General features: G+C 42.9%; 1 protein-coding gene across 3 annotated transcripts in view; it reads left to right on the top strand.

Moving 5' to 3' along the window:
- The window catches only part of LOC146822915 (cadherin-6-like), a 269,494-nt gene that overhangs the window by 235,606 nt on the left and 17,133 nt on the right, over positions 1 to 16,755 (top strand). For all 3 annotated transcript variants that reach the window (XM_085607077.1, XM_085607076.1, XM_085607075.1), the window contains exon 8: positions 14,337 to 14,473. In XM_085607077.1, the coding sequence (XP_085463203.1) occupies positions 14,337 to 14,473 (137 nt within the window). The remainder of the gene's footprint in view (positions 1 to 14,336; positions 14,474 to 16,755) is intronic.

The following is a 16,755-nucleotide window of genomic DNA, read 5'->3' as shown; positions in this document are numbered from 1 at the left end:
TTATATACCACTTTCAAATTCATATGTCATACTTATATCCAGAGCTTAATTTGAGTCAGTGATTTCCAGTGCTCAGCACCAGTACTTAATTGTCAGCTCCTGCACATATGACGGTCTGCCACATGGTGGAGCTGTTTGTTATATTTAGAATAGATCACAATACCAGTTGTTTATTAATTCAAAATGCATTTAAAATTAAGCCCAAGCCAATATTATAGCTTTGGAGACCTGGAATAGTCTGAATTGTCATACTTGTTGGAGTGTGAGGGTAAGTAGTTGTTTTGGTACTGTCATTGGCAGCAATGGCAGGGACAATGGGTGGTGCAAGCAGCAGTGGCCTTCTGACGAGGGCCCTGGCACGTATTTGTTTTTAGAAATCAAGCACTGCTTATAACTCGCGTTTATACTTATGCACTACTTAAAATTCATATGAATCGAGCATCTCCGTACACAGTCTTCTCACCTCACTCGCCTCACTACATTAACTATAGCTTGCCCCTTCTACATGCACTACCTATACCCTTGCATATTACAGAAGAGCATGTGAAATCATTGCATTATTAACAACACTTATGACATCTGAAATTATATAATGCGGCAGAACATATTGCATGGCACCGTGGCAAGTTATAGTTAATGTAGAAAAAAGAGTCTGTCGGGCTCTCCCCAAAATCAGGGGTGAATTTAGCCAATTGCACCATAGAATATGATGCGAACGCCGGAATCAGCTTAGAGTGAGCAAAAGTATAATAATTTTAGCAAATCACATTTCAGTATTCTAAAGCATCATATAACGCTACGATCTTAGCACTAGCATTACTATTAATATGCCCCTTCTGACCTAAAGTCATCTGGAGGTGCTAGAATAAACTAGCTACATAAACAACAGTTAATAAATGTGAATGAATGCAAACACTGTGCTAGCAGGAAGAGCCTTGGAAAGTAGCAAAACAGGCTCCTCCCAGTGAATTCTTCAGGATCAATATGTCATACAAAATAAAAAGTGCACATCTTGCTGTGTGTCGAATCAAATGATAAAATATAAACACACAATGAACATACTAATATGATACCAATATGGTAGCCATTTTATAAAGGTGGACTCAATGCCTACTTTAATCTAAGCCAGGAAATACATTAAAACACATTAACACACACCGCAATAGCTTCACGTTAATACGAATGTGTGAATTTGGATATGGAGTCATTAATATTGATGCACATACATGGTTCACATGTGGAATAATGCCCACAGGCACAAGCAAGTCTATACCAGATTTTACATTATAACAATATAAACCAAATTGGAAGAGGAGAGAGGGGCTCATGCCATTGTGGATTTTGCCTTCAGTCACCACCTGGTCCAGGTTGATGCGTAGGCATGGTCATAACAATAAAGGAGGAAGGAGGCACATGTCAAAGGTAATTGTACCACTCAATGGCCCAGAAGCATACATTCATGATCTCCTTGGCGTAGAGCTTTACCAGGGCACAAATGAATGCATATCCCTCTCCCCACTAGACATGGTCAGAAGGGCTGAGCCCACACATTCCCTTCATCCCAGATGGAGTAAGGAGTAGAAAGACTACAATTACAATGATTAAAATACACACAACCGCACATAGAAAGGATATTTCAATTGACAGCCCGGTTCTACAGCCCAGTACTATTAAAGCTATTGCTAAGGCATACTTTTTTCCAGTTGCTGCATATGGAGTCAACCACAACTACAATGCCCACAACACACAAGTTGGTTAAATGAGTCTTGAACTTGAAAATACTATCACAGATTTATGGAGCCATATGGTGATCCTACAAATTCAAAAACGTTCTACTCTTGTCTGAAGCCTGTCATACAGAATGGCAGATGACTCTGAGAATGATGGTGAATGGAGTGTGTATGAGGTGCCAGGCCACAGTAACAAATGTGTCTCCTGTTACCAACATATGTGAAGGGTCAGTGCTGCATTCACACTGCATAGGGAACTATATGCATCCTCTCTCAACATAGTAACAGAGAAGACAACTTCCTGGGGGGGATCTGTATGTCACTGTCTGAAGCGTGTCTGTGATGGGTCTAGTAAGCGCACTGAGTGCTATGGATGTACCGATATGAGCTTGACCTGAATGATAAACAACAGCAGTAACTTTATATTCCCAGCACACCAAGATGTGAGTTCCTCAGAGTGGCTGAGGACTGGTTGATGCTTAATGACTTCAAGAAGCTGAACAGAGGCACCAGGCTCCCCCTGATTCATTGGTTGGATGTGCCCTTTCTAGAGTCTGTCTCCTACGCCTGTGAAGTGGCGTATAGGGCCTAACTCCTGTATTGAGGGCAAGGCTCGGGGAGAGATGTTTGGACCACCACATACAGTAACCAGTCCTTCTCGTTGACGGTATCACCCAGTGAAGTCTCTTACATGGGCTATATGTTGGTGCCAGACCAAATGGATAGATATGTCAGTCTAGCATCCATATGCCTCGGCCCGAAGATGCAGGCAGCCAGATTTGAGTGGGAGAGTGAATCTTGCAGTGTATCCTCAAGACATTCCTCAAAAGACCTAAACGGCCTCTCGAATTCCCCATAAGATGACCCAAGTTCCTAAATCTTGAGTGTTTTTTAATAGTTCCCTCACACCACCGGATTTGTTTTACTTATTGAGCCAGTATTCATGTAAGATTCCAAAAAGGAATGGGCGAATGGGTGACTTCAATCATGGAATGCCTAAATAAATGGTCCCTATGTATGTGCCAAAGACCAAAAGATCTGGGTTTGCCTAATGTGTTTAATCTGCTAGGGATTGATCCCTTCAAGTATAAGGTGGATAATGCCAGTGTCAGAATATCCTAGCGGGTGGTAGGGCACTCCACAAATACACTCAACATAATGTCTGTTGAGTTCCAGAATAAACTTTCTGACACTTGATATTTCCCATAATAGTTGATGAGTAGAAAATTGTATTTGTACTCTACCAACACAAAGTGGAGGCACTTGTGAATTGCAGCCTGAGGGTTTGGTGTGAAGGTGCGTAGCACTGTAAACCTCCACATACCAGGTGCTAGTGGGGAAACCCTCTTCTATTTGCAATCAAGGTGGTGCTCGCCCTTTCTCAGGGGGGCGAGGAATACCTTCCGTCTCGTTGGTGTTAAAATACCACTGGGGATAGTAGGTCTATAAATGGCTATTGTTGGAATCCTATGCTCTGACCAGACTCTGAAGAAATGACTAGTGGCAAGGTTCTCCAGAGCCTTTTAAAAGAAAAATTATTCATTTGGAGAGGTGCATTAATGGAATGCAATCACCCACCCTCATTCTAAAAACTTGTTGCAGTCTAGGGGTGGGAGCCAAAAGGGATCACTGTGCACACTGTCACTCTGTTGTAATTAGGCCACAGCGCATGACTCCAGGGCACATTGCTAAATTCTAAAAAAGGAATCTTGTGCAGGCCTTTCGGTGACTCCACTTTCGACTGTTCTTGTTTCATGAGAGAGGGGGCGCATTTGTAGAGAAGCGTCAATCCTACTCTGGTACAGGCAAACCTAGTAGTAGAGAAATCACATTTCTGCACCTAGCGCTTCAAGGGGGTTATACTTTCACATTTCAAACCTGGGTTAACAAGCGTCTAAGGGTCATATTTATGAGAGCTTTGCACCATGCTTGCACCACATGCGTGACGCAAACCTCTAAGTTATATTTTTGAAGCCACTCAAAACTACTTTGCGTGGCTTTGAATGACTTCAAAAAAATGAAGTAATGCAACGCAAATCACTGCATTGCATTACTATGCGCAAGGGAGGATTACTATGCGCAAGGGAGGCATACCATGGGCGTTTCGGTGGAAGTTCCCGCTCAGCTCCCATGGTTTTTGACGCATTCCCAGACTTACCAAACCAGGTAAACCTGGCAATGCACCACAAAGATACACCTCCCCGGGAGATGCCTAACACGGAGAAATATCTTTATTTCTCCTCGTTACTTCGGGGCATATTAACAAGGAACAGGGAAAATTAACGCTAAGGGCGCCTAGCGTTAATTTTTTTAACACCCGCTATCGCTGGATAATGTCGCCTGGTTATCGCGTTATTAACAACGCTAACCGCCTAGGCGATAAAAAATCCAGCGATAGTGGCATTTTGGGAGGTTATTGCTGGTAATGCAGCGATAAAACTACAAGGATAGGGATATCCTTGTTGATAGCTCATGGTGGATTTAGCCATGTAATCCACCTCCCATTGGATTACATGGCTAAATCTGAAAATTAGCAGACGTAAAAAAGAAGCGTTAACCGTGGTTAGCGCTGCTTTTTTTTGTCTCTAACAGGGTTAGCGTGAAGCTTGATAATAGGAGAAATGTCGCTTAGCGACATTTCTTCTATTATTTTGCTCTGGAACGCCCCCTTTGCATCTCATTAGAGATGCAAAGGGGAGCGTAGTGAAAAAGGGTGCTAACATGCGATTTTGCATGTTAGCACCCTGTTGTTGATTGGGCGATATTTTTATCTCCGCTTCTTTGGCTTTTAAAGCCAAAAAAGCGGAGATAAAGCCCTTGGTAATATGGCCCTTCTTCTTTCTATGTGTGCTGCACTCTGCAGCACATATAGAAAGAGGAAAATGCCTATAACGATTGTTTTTATGTAGGAAGGTACTCCTCCGTGCACAAAGACTATCCTGCATGCAACGCAGGCACCATTGCATCGTGGTGCAAGGGTGCCTGCATTGGCGTTAGGCGGCCCATTGTGCACCAGCGCAGGGGGAAAGGACAGGAATGCTCTGTATGCCTTAAATACAGGGCAGTGCACTTACTCAAAAGTGCAGATTGCTCAAACATGTAAGCTACCTTTGTGACTCAGGCCCTAAATCCACAGAAGCAGAAGCTATGACGTCTTTCAGGGTCGGTAGATTTCGAGAAGATCCAACCTTACGCAGATCTGGTTGACTACAAAGTAATGCAGCTCAGTGAGCTAAATGTCTGCTGTTGAGATTTGTTAGCAACGTGTAGCTGAAGTATTTCTTAGGTTGGTAAAATAAGTACCGTTGACTAGTTACTACTCCTCAAGGCTCCATACCCTTGACAGTAAATGCTAAGTATTTTGTTAGGTGGTAACAGGCCAGAAATCTGATCTCACTAGCAGCAGGTGCATCACCCCTAATGTCCACCCCATCAACATGCCTCAGTGGGATGTTATCTTATTTTCTTTAGCAGTGACCTATAACAAAGAACCAGAGTGATTTGGATTTGATATGGCTATTGGGTGTTTCCAATATATAGTGTTCCATGGCTGCCAACAATTTCCCATCTACCCTCTCACTACCCCAAACTTGAGACAGCAGAATCTGCCACAGTGGTGGATTCTCTCTGGCTCACTATAAAATCATGAACAATGGCTAAGCGGTGACTGGATCCCACAGCAACAGCACTTGGCTGCCACCTACTGGCAGGCAAAGGCACAAGCAGAACTCTCACTGACACTCAGTATTGATTGCAGTGCCATTGAGATGAACGTCTACCTTAAAACAACCTCCCCTCTAAATTCCAGTACATATGAAAAATATTAAATTGCATCAGGTGTTACAGGCAATATCTCATACAGGGAAGACGGGTTGGCAGAGTGTAATTTCCTTCTATTTGCTTCTTTCCTGTGGCTGGAATTCATAGCTGTTCTGACAGATGTCCTTTACATTTTTGTTCCTTTCTATTTGTGTTCCTTTTACTTTTGTTCCTTTAAAAATAAACTCACCTGGAAATAGCCTCATTGTTCAGGGCCTGGCCAATAACTCATTCACTGAGGCCGGATTCAGATCATGCCGTCAGAAAGCAACCAATTAAGTGCGACATCTATCTGACTGACTACCATCTAGTTGTTTTCTTGCCCGTTTTCCTCCATCACCCCTTTAATTTCAAGCACACTGAAATGTCTTGCTAAGGCAGAACAACCCACTCTGTAATTCGTTACCTCATCTATTGCCTACATACTCAGTAACACACCTAAACTTTCACTTACCCATGCACTCACTAGCGTACTCACTCTATTATTCACTTACACATTTGTTTTTTTTTTACTTTTGTGAGCTAGGAGAAAGAATTCTGGTTTCATCATATGGAGCTGTCTGTCATCTAGACGTGGAGTCTCGAAATGGTGCGGCATAAAGTGCACATATGAATAGCTGAGGGCTTGATGTACAACTAGGCAATAGTTAAGTCAGATACATGACAAACATTGGAGGCTCCATCATTATTTTTACTCTTGCCACACGCGTAACTGGTTAATATTAACCACACATGGCGGACCACTCTGGCGGTAGAAAGACAAAGCAAATGCATTAAATATAAATGAAATTAAATGATATTGTTTTTGTGTTTGTCGATTAGGCTACTCTGTCTTAACACTCATAGTGATAGGAGAGTCTTGGACTTTACTGTGGCTTGCGGGCACTTATAGGTGCTCGTATCATCTTTTAAAAACATAGTTACTTCTCAGGGAAGAAACAAAGGGGCATATTTACAAGCTCCTTGTGCCACCAGAACATTACCTTTTTTGACGCTCCGGTGGCGCAAGGTGCTGGCCCATATTTACAAAGCCACATGTGGCTTTTCATGACCTTGTAAATATGGCCCCCTATTACGCATTACTCTGTGTGAAAAGAGCATTCCATGGGTGTTGCTGTGGTGTGCTGTGCATGCAACACCCATGGATTCTGATGGATTTGCAGATCTAGAAGGTTTCGTAACCTGGAAATGCGTCGGATTCTAACACCTACCCAGGGGTATTATTAGAGAGGCGCAACAAGGAGAAATACTTTTTTTCTCCTCCTTCTTTCCTCTATCTTTGTGTGCTGCATTTTGAAGCACACATAGAAGGAGGAAAACGCCATCAATTATTGTTTTTGTGAAGGAAAAATAATCATCTCTGCAACGCAGGCACCCTTGCATCATGGGACAAGGGTGCCTACGTTGGTGCTAGGCAGCGTATTGTGTGCCTGCGCAGAAGAAAGCACAGGGATGCGCCGTATTGTAAATACAACACATCTCTGCGCCTTGCTAAAGATGGCATGCAGCGCTGCGTCATTATCTTGTACATATGCACCAAAATGTCTCAGTGCATGAATGGCGAGTGAGCAGAATAGAGGCTCTCAAAGATGCTGAGTTCTCCTGATGCACCCTTGCGAGGTGAGTGAAATAGAGCAAGATAACAAGGCTCCCAGGTGACATGTGGTCTCTCGCTAACACTCCTTCTTGCCTTGGTCTGTCGATGTTCATAAAAACAAAAACACTGACTTCACAACAGCACCACGGCTTTGTGTGTATATCACAATATCGAAGACAGAAATATCGCCCCGCACAAATATCGACTCCACAATATAAACTTTCACTATATCGTCAAGGTAAAACAAGCATTGGCATAGCCAATAGGTCTCGCCTTTGGGACCTTATAAGTGTTTAGCAACGCAACAGTTGCATAACTAAATACTTATAAGGTCCCAAAAGCGAGACCTATTGGTTATGCCAAGCGGCCGTGAAAGTGATCGCGCGCGCCCATGCACATGCACTGTAGCTCTAGGCTGGCCTGGTAGCACTTTTGGGAGCCCTCTCATTAAGTCTCGCCAGACCAGCGCATGCGCTGGGTCAGGCGAGACCTAAAAATATAGGGAAGTATATATTTACTATTCTAACTATGTGTATACTTACAATGACGATATAGTGCTAGACGATAGTGTGGAGTTGTGCAATCAATACAGAAAAATTATGACGTGACTTCCCGCCCTGGCTTTTTACATTTTGTGCAATGTTTTTTGTTTCGGATTATTGCATTGCTCCACTCTGCATTATTTTTTTGTCTACCAAATACAATGTTTTAATTATTTTCATTTTACAAACTGTAAAAGCATATACAAAATCATAACTCGAAAGTACAATGTTGGAGAAACACACAATTATGCCACAATTATTCATAGACTCGATGGGGGAGGTCAAGTAAAATTCTATTTTGTCAAAATAAATATGGGTACTTTTTCGCCAAAATAACCCAGTGAATGTACATATTTGGAATTTTTGTAATAAATGTGGGTGCATGTAGTAAGGTAAAAATTATGTTTTCCACTCCAGAATTTAGTTGTGTGTGTGTGTATTAGAGTCAAAGCAGACATACCCCTGTGTGTCTCTACACAGAACAAAAACAAATGAGAGGGGAGCTTTGATTGGCTTATAGCTATCATAAGTTCGTCTGGCTGTTCTCGACATATCAGTATCATTTCAAAGCGTGCAGTGGATGCTTCAGATGAAAGGAGCATTGTAGGAAATTGCCAGCAATTTACACCTCTCAGTTTGGCAGCCGCTTGCTCTCAGAAAATGATGCCCCGCGTCTATCACCCTGAATATGTTCAAACACTGACATGAGCTAGCTATTGAGTGCCATACAGAAGACATAACTACAGAACCAACCAATTCGAAAGCATTCAGAAAAAAAGAGCCAAATTATGCTCTCACTCGGATCCCAATGATAGGGTGCGTCACATCCGTGCAGGTGTGCTTCGCCGATGTTCTGCAAACAGCCCCAAACTAGATCCTCCTCTCTAAGCCAAAGGCGATCATTAGTATAATGCTGGCACGTGCATTATGAATCTATAATTGCAGACATAAATGGGCTAAAGATGTTAGTTAATGAAAATAATGTGTTCGTCCATTGAGTTTTGGTCTCTGTGATCTACAATATTACAGAGGTGGCATTAAAGGGAAACTGTCCTAATATTTATATCATTTTTAAAAAGGTAATATAACTAGGTTAAACGGCCTGCAGCTGCATGGTATCAATTTGCATCAAACTACCAATCAGGTGTTATGAATTCAGAGATAACTGATAAAACCCCAATATATAATGAGTAAAAGGTGTTTCATCCTATACTTTACTAGAAAAACAAAAATTCAGAGGGTAATGTAAGTAAAGAGAGCACGGTGTCATAAAAACAGTGGAATAAAAGTTATAGTGACCTGTAAGAGAAGTCCTGTTATTTATGACAGTATTGATTTGACATCGTAATATTGAATGTAAAAAGAATAGCTGATGGACAGAATGCTGATCAATGTCAAACATTCACTCCCAGTACAGAGATCTGGGCCTAAATCCATCATATATGCGCTCCCCATGCCATTCCAGTTTGGACCCAGCCATATGCAAATCACTCTTGACCCTGCTCCCCATGGGAACAGTCCAGCCCGACTTGCCAGGCCAGGTCGTCCCTGGACTGGAAACAAGCATTCTAGGACCGGTTTTGGGACATCACCCCTCATCAGCAAGGCTAGCTTGAGTTCAGTGGCATGTAGAGCACGGGTCCCACGTCTGGGCATACCAGTCCCACTCAGGATGACAAATGCAAAAAGAACAGTTGATGGACAGAATGATGATCAATGTCAAACATTCACTCCTGTACAGAGATCTGGGCCTAAATCCATCATGTTTTTTTGCCCCCATGCCATTCCACTTTAGACCCAGCCATATGCAAATCAGTCTTGACCCTGTTCCAAATGGGAACAGTCCAGCCCGAACTCCCAGGCCAGGTCCTTCCTGGACCGGAAATAAGCATCCTAGGACCGGCTTCGTGACATCACCCCTCATTAGCCAGGATAGCTTGGTTCTAGTGGCGTGGAGAGCACAGGACCCACATATGGACATGCCCGCCCCGCTCAGGGTGACAAATGCAAAAAGAACAGTTGATGGACAGAATGCTGATCAATGTCAAACATTCACCCCAGTACAGAGATATGGGCCTGAATCCATTGTGTTTATTTGCTCCGCATGACATTCCAGTTTAGACCCAGACATAAAAAAAATCAGGCTTGACCCTGTTCCCCATAGGAACAGTCCGGCCCGAACTGCCTGGCTGGGTCCAAAATGGGGTGGTGTGGTGAGCAAAAGAGCGATGGATTAAACCCAGATTTTCTGACAGGGGGTGAATGTTTGCATTGTTCATCATTCCGTCCATCAATTGTTCCTTTTGCTATCATAATATTGAAGGCAGTGCTGTTGCGATATCTTGACATTGACTCAGCGATGTCTTCTGAGAACGTATCTCAGCCCAGCTGTGATGTATTTACCTCCTTCTTAAATGTGAAAACAAAGTAAATTGACACCAAGCTCCAAACTGTTTTAGAACTCTTAACTTTCACCGTCCCACCACATTCAGATAATCCCTCCACCAAACCAAAAACCAACGCCTCCTGGTCCACCTTTAGGACTTCTGATGAATTGAACATCTCAAATACACTATCCTCTCTGAAATATTCTAACCACTACAATGACCCCTTACCCTCAAAACTTCTCAATGAGATCAAACGCTCTCTGCTTCATCTATCGACCAAAATTATTAATTCTTCTCTAACAGAAGGGTTCAAACCAGATTGTCTAAAAAGTGGCCAGGTGGCCCCTGTATTGAAAAAAACAATGCTGGCCACTCAGAACTCAACAATTACCACCCTATTCCCAACATCCCAACTCTAGCCAAACTCCTAGAAAAATGCATACATCAACAGCTATGTAATCACATAGATCAATTCCAACTTCTCGACCAATACCAATCTGGTTTCCAGCCGGACCACAGTACCAAAATTGCCCTGGTGCATATCACAAATGACGCTCTAAGACTTCCCGACCAGAATTAATTCTGCCTATTAATCCTGCTTGATCTGTCAGCTGCATTTAATACCTTTACACATGAGTACCTTGGAACCTTCTAGAATGCAGGATGGGTCTATCCACTACCGTATTACAATAGTTCTCCTCATTCTTACACAACAGAACTCAAAGAGTTATGTTCAACCACACTCTATCCATCCAGACACCAGTCACAATTGGTGTCCCCCAAGGCTCCTCACTCTCCCCCACCCTTTTCAACTTGCTCATGCAACCCCTGATTGAAATCCTCCAACTCTCTAACATCTCATCTCATATGTATGCCATTGATATGTAACTTTACCTAAAAATAGCCTCTCCAGAAGACATCACCATCCTCAACAACACACTGACAAAAACTCAACACTGTCTGACACATAACCACCTCAAACTTAACACCTTTAAAACAGAATTTCTCTTAACTTCTCCTCCCAGCCACATTCCAAACATCAGAGTATGGTTCGCCGATCTTACAGCCTTGTACTGTTCCCCACACATCATAACTCAGCTAAATCGCTAATGATAATCGTGGACAACCACCTCTCTATGTAGGATCACAACAGCGCTGCCATCAGAGGCACCAACTGCAGGTACCAAGGAAAATAAAACTTTTCATTCCGACTGCAGATCTTAAGACAGCAGGACAAGCACTTGTGGTCTCTCTACTAGATTACGGTAGTGCTGCCCTCGTGGGTCTATCAAAATCAAAACTAGCACCTCCGAAGGGAACTGTTAACATGGCAGCTCGAGCCATCTCATGCTAAAAAAAATTTGATCACATCACCCTGGATCTCAAGACACTGAATTGGCTACCCTATGAGGCAAAGATCCACCTAAAAATTGCTTGCCTGACTCACTAAGCTCTTCACCACAACATGCCCACTTAACTTGCCAAGAAACCTGTCCTGTCAGGCGAGAATAGAACTTTAAAAAGCACAGGCTTCCTTCTACTGAAGCCGTAGAAATGAAAAAAATTTAAAAACCTACATGCGCTCTTTTTCCAGAATGGCCCCCAAAATTTGGAGTTCACTTCCCCCTGAGACCTATTGCAACCCCTCGACAGCAATATTCAAACGTAGAATAAAACAACTACAAATGATCAGATACCTTACTCGATGAAGGTCCAACCTCTCCCCCTCCTGCCCATCGTCAAGACTATTGGGCCGTATTATCTGCCCGTTGTTACTTTCTTCAATGAAACTCTACATATCCTATAATGACCATTCCAAATCAGGTCTCTACATATGTCAACCTATGTCCATCCCTACACTCACAATTGTGCTTCCTGATGTCCAGCACTTTGAGCCTCGTTAGGCTCACTTCTATATATCTTGCCTAAAAACTCTGGGTTTACGTCAAAATACATTGTTGGAAGCATAGAAATGCCCATGCTCCACCCATGTAATGCCTACTCAACGTAAAGTAACGCAAGGTAGTGAGTACTATGGGCTGAGTTGAGTTACTTTGTATTTACTAAACCACACAAAGTCTTGCATATCAACTCTGCGTGACTTAGTAAATGCTAGAAAGGATTTTGCGTCAAGGCTGTGCCACAAAAGGGACGCGACCCCAACACAATATCTTAGTTATTCTGGCCCTTGGTGTCTACCTTGGAACATATCCCAAAATGGCTGTGCCTGTTTAACTCCCTTTATGCTGCGCAAGTGCAGGCCTGTCAGAATCTTGTGGGGCCAGGGCCAAAAGCTTAATGAAATGAGCACCTCATAGTAATAAAAAAGGGTTTAATGGAAAAAAGTAGCACTTCACGAAATTTGGACCCCAGGAATGTACCGACAATGTCTACTATGTATGGATTCCTAGATTGGGTGGCGAATCTCCTACTTTTTGTCAGATTTGCCAATTAAATGGACCCATACATAAGGATGAAATGCCAGAGGGCATTAACTTGGTGATCTCCAGGAGAAAGCATAGGATGAGTTACAGACATTGTCAGAAGTGCAGCTGAGGGAACATTCAAGGGTGCCCGGTAGTGGTAACAGCGGTGGGGCGGGGCGGGACAGGGTGGATGGGAGAAATGGGCAGACAACGGGATAGTGAAAGTAAAATAAATAAAAAACACTTAGCTTGCTCTCGCCACATCGCAGAGTTGTTTTGCTTTTGTTTTACTTTCTCTGTCCTGTTGTCTGTCCACTCCCCCCACTGCCCCTCCTCGCCTTTGCCCCGCCCTACTACTGTTACATGTGCCGCCAACCCTGGGTACATCTGGTGTATGTACCAATTGAAAGAATTCTCCTGCAAACAGGATGCAGGAATTTACTTTCGCAGGAACATCTGGAAGGGCCTTGGCAATGACGTGGATTTTTTGGCTGTTTGTTGAGACCGTGTGTGAATGGACACTACAGTTACCACATTATCACCAATCAATCTTTCCTCTGCAAAATCCAAAGAAAACAGAAAACAGTGTCATTGAGGACTTTAATATTATAATTGATTGAAACAACCTCATAAATTATTTTCAGTCAAGCTTCCATCCCAAGGGTAGTCCATTACTCACAACTACTCATCGGCAGATGGAACTCCACCCTGCGCTTCCTACTGAAAGAACTACTAGGACTCCCTAACTCCCCTCTACTCAGACATGGACTCCAAGGCAATGATCCTTTTGTCAGTAATTCACTTTTAATAAAGGAAAAAACAGAATTTTAGCTTGTATGTTTTGTAAAATGTTCTCAAATGTGCTTTGTATACATCATGGTATCCCTTTGATAGCCTGGGACAGCACTCCACTGCCTCAGGGATTCATGATCTTTAAATGCATAAATATCATGGGAAAGTAAGCACAAATTTGTGTTGAATTCCAGGACTGTAAATTAAGCCAGGCGGATGGTGTTGTGATATTAGGGAGCCAAAAACCAAAGTGATGCATCTGAGAGGGCATGGCAGTTCACAGTGGATATGAGTGCTTCCCGAAGTGAATTTTAAACAGCCGCACTCTGCCATATTCGGAGCATATAGGTGCAGGTCGAAGTTTGCTATGATTACAAGGGTAGACTATGGAAGGGGCAACAATGTGAAACGGATTGAAGAGGCACCCACATTCTGTAGATCATCTATATGTAACCCAGTGTCATTGCTCTACCGCGAGGGAGGCTGGAGGTAGTGTTTTGCCATGATTACCTGGTGAAGTGTACTTCCGGAATATTGAGTTTTAAATATTGTCGTACAAAAATATTGACTCCAAAATATCATTTACCATGATATCGTGCAAGTGTATAGTAGATAAGAATTGATTTACTATTCTTAACTCCACATCTATGTACCTTGAAGATATATATATATATATCTTTCTCGACCTACAGCCACTAGGGATTCTGCAATTGAGGTCACTCTCATCCTAGCCGAGGTACTATATGTGAGTAGAGACCCACAGCTTTGTAGATATTTGGGCAGACAGAGTGGATTTAGGGGGTTCTGTTTGGTCGATACTGTACCAGAAACAACATAGTTGACTAAAACTGTCTGTATGATCGTCAAAGCTCTCTGGTTCTCTTATTGCTGTTGGCTTGTAAAACTGACTGTGCAGCTCTAGAGAGTAATATTGCCTGGTACACACCTCCAGCCCTGAAACCAAATAGCCTGAACCAATTATAAAAGGCAGCAGCAGCAAAGAAAAATGGTGTAATCAAACTTCTGTTTCGTGTTGTTTTCAGGTATTCTGTGGATCGACACACTGATATGGACCGAATGTTCGATATTTACCCTGACAACGGCTCGCTCTTTACTTTGAAGTCGCTTGACCGGGAAACGTCACAGTGGCACAACATTACAGTTGTAGCAACAGAGATCAGTAAGTGGATCCCACATGAAGCTACTATTGCCAATGTTTTGAAGTATGGGGTCTACCTGTCGAATGTTGTCAATTAAAGAGACTGGGTAATATTATTACAAACCTTACTCCCACGACCTGTTTGAGGTTTCAGGTTTAGTGGGGGTTATGGTGCTCAATCTCCTATTCACAGACTTGTGAATAGCTGCAGTTATATATCACATGATGTGGGGGACAACTGCAAAAAATACTTCGATATGTTTCTGAATTCATTCATAATCCTCAATTAACACGTTTCATGGATTATTCTGCATTTTTAAAGGCCTAGTTCATTTAAAAGGCAAGCGTTCAAGTGGAAACAACCATTCACTTCCACTGAAGTTTACCAGATTTCTGATTATATGATTGGACAATAAGTAAATTATTCTGTGTTATCTATCAAGTTTGACCTTCGATATAATGTAATTAAGTGTTAGGGTTCCTAGCTCAGGATAATAACGATGGTTAACACTTTTGGATAACGTGGCATTAACCTCTGGTAATTGCCTGAGCCAGGGTTCAGAATGTGGGATAGGGCTATCAAAAGATGTTAATTGTGACAGCTCGTGAGCAAAAAAGATATTAGCTTTTTTCGCCCTACCGTTCCCCAAAGTCAGCAAAAATGTATGCCCCATACCTCTATCTGTTTCATAGTTTTAGTCATCCTAGAAGGAAGGTAAACAGTGCTCAGTGCTAGCATTCAAAGGGTTTTCAGTGGCTGAGCCAGTCTCAGAATTCTGTACAGGGCGCCGTTTCTGTCTATTCAAAATGTGTGTCCTTTGTTAGTGTTCTATATTTTGACCCTAAAGCAAAACAAGATAGAAAAGCAGGCTTTCAGCAGGTGCAACCATACAATTGTTCAAAGGAAGGAATATCAAAATATGCACAGCCGTCTGCCCAGTAGAATTACTTAAAGCCAGGCAGGATTTTCCAGCTAGCCACACCAAGCATGACTGGCCAGCAGTTCATTTTTAACTTTACAAATCTAAGCCTACAAGTCCCAGCATGCATGGTGTTGTTGGCTAATAAAACAGGAAGGCTGAGAAGTATCCTAATGATACAGGGCTAGTTCAGCTTCATCAGTGATCTTGTTGCTTGACCACTGCAGGGATAAATTGAGCTTATCTATTTGCATAGTAACATAGTTTGTTGTTTCAACAGTTATCAATTAGCCAAGGAGAAATAGTAACAGCATTGAAAATAGTATTTGGGTTTTATAGACCTCAGAAGAATTAAAGCGTGAGTAACCCTTCAGGGATAGGAACTCTCCTCCAGTGATGAGAACAGCAAGAGCTTGGCAATCTAATCCATCCATTGGGCCAGCAGTTCTTCCATGCTAGTTTTGGTGTTGGCACAATCACTGTACATGAAACATACAGAAGGTGACGGAAGGAATGCTTGAGATTTGTCTAACCACTGGCCGTCGCTCAGGGTAGCATCCCAACCCCATAGTTCTTTTGCTCACCATGCCAACTCAGTTTGGACCCAGCCATATGCAAATCAGTGGTGACCCTGCTCCTCATGGGAACGTTCCAGCCCAAACTGCCAGGTCAGGTCCTCTCTGAACCAGAACACAAGCAACCCAGAACCGGTTTTGCCTTAGTTATGGGCTCATCAGCCGGGTACAGCTTGGTTCCAGTGACGGGGCATACCCATGCCACTTGATGCGGTATATGCAACACGCTGCAGGTAATGGAAGGAATGCTTGTAATTTGTCCAACCACTGCCAATATCTCGAGTAGCAGTGCCTAATTTGAGCCGGTGCTTTCCAGTGCTCAGTACCGGCACTTCATTGATATCTGGTGCTCGGCACCAGCACCTAATTGTCAACACTATACTTAGAACAGTCCACCACATGGTGGCACAGCTCATCTAATTTAGAGATGAGGAGAACAACGGTAATTTAGGACCACAATATTCATTAAAATTGATAATACCTGCCTCCCTAACCATTCTTTTAGCTTTGGGGACTTGGAATAATCTGAACTGTCGTGTTTACATGCGAGAGAGATGGTTAGTTGTTGTTTTGGCAGCGATGACAGGGGCGATGGGTGGTGCAAGCTGCAGTGGCCTGCTGGTCAGAGCCCTGGCACATAATATTTTACAAATTAAGCACTGTCTAGTAATATCCCAACCCATGGTTCTTTTGCTCACTATGCCACCCCAGTTCAGACCCAGCCAAATGCAAATGAGTCTTGACCCTGCTGCTCATGGGAACAGTCCATCCTGAATTGCCATGCCAAGTCCTCCCTGAACCTGAACGT

The sequence above is a fragment of the Triturus cristatus genome, chromosome 5_2, assembly GCF_964204655.1.
Source record: "Triturus cristatus chromosome 5_2, aTriCri1.1, whole genome shotgun sequence".
Classification (NCBI taxonomy): domain Eukaryota; kingdom Metazoa; phylum Chordata; class Amphibia; order Caudata; family Salamandridae; genus Triturus; species Triturus cristatus.
The sequence above is the reverse complement of the archived record's forward strand: the minus strand, read 5'-3'. Positions and strand labels throughout refer to the sequence as shown.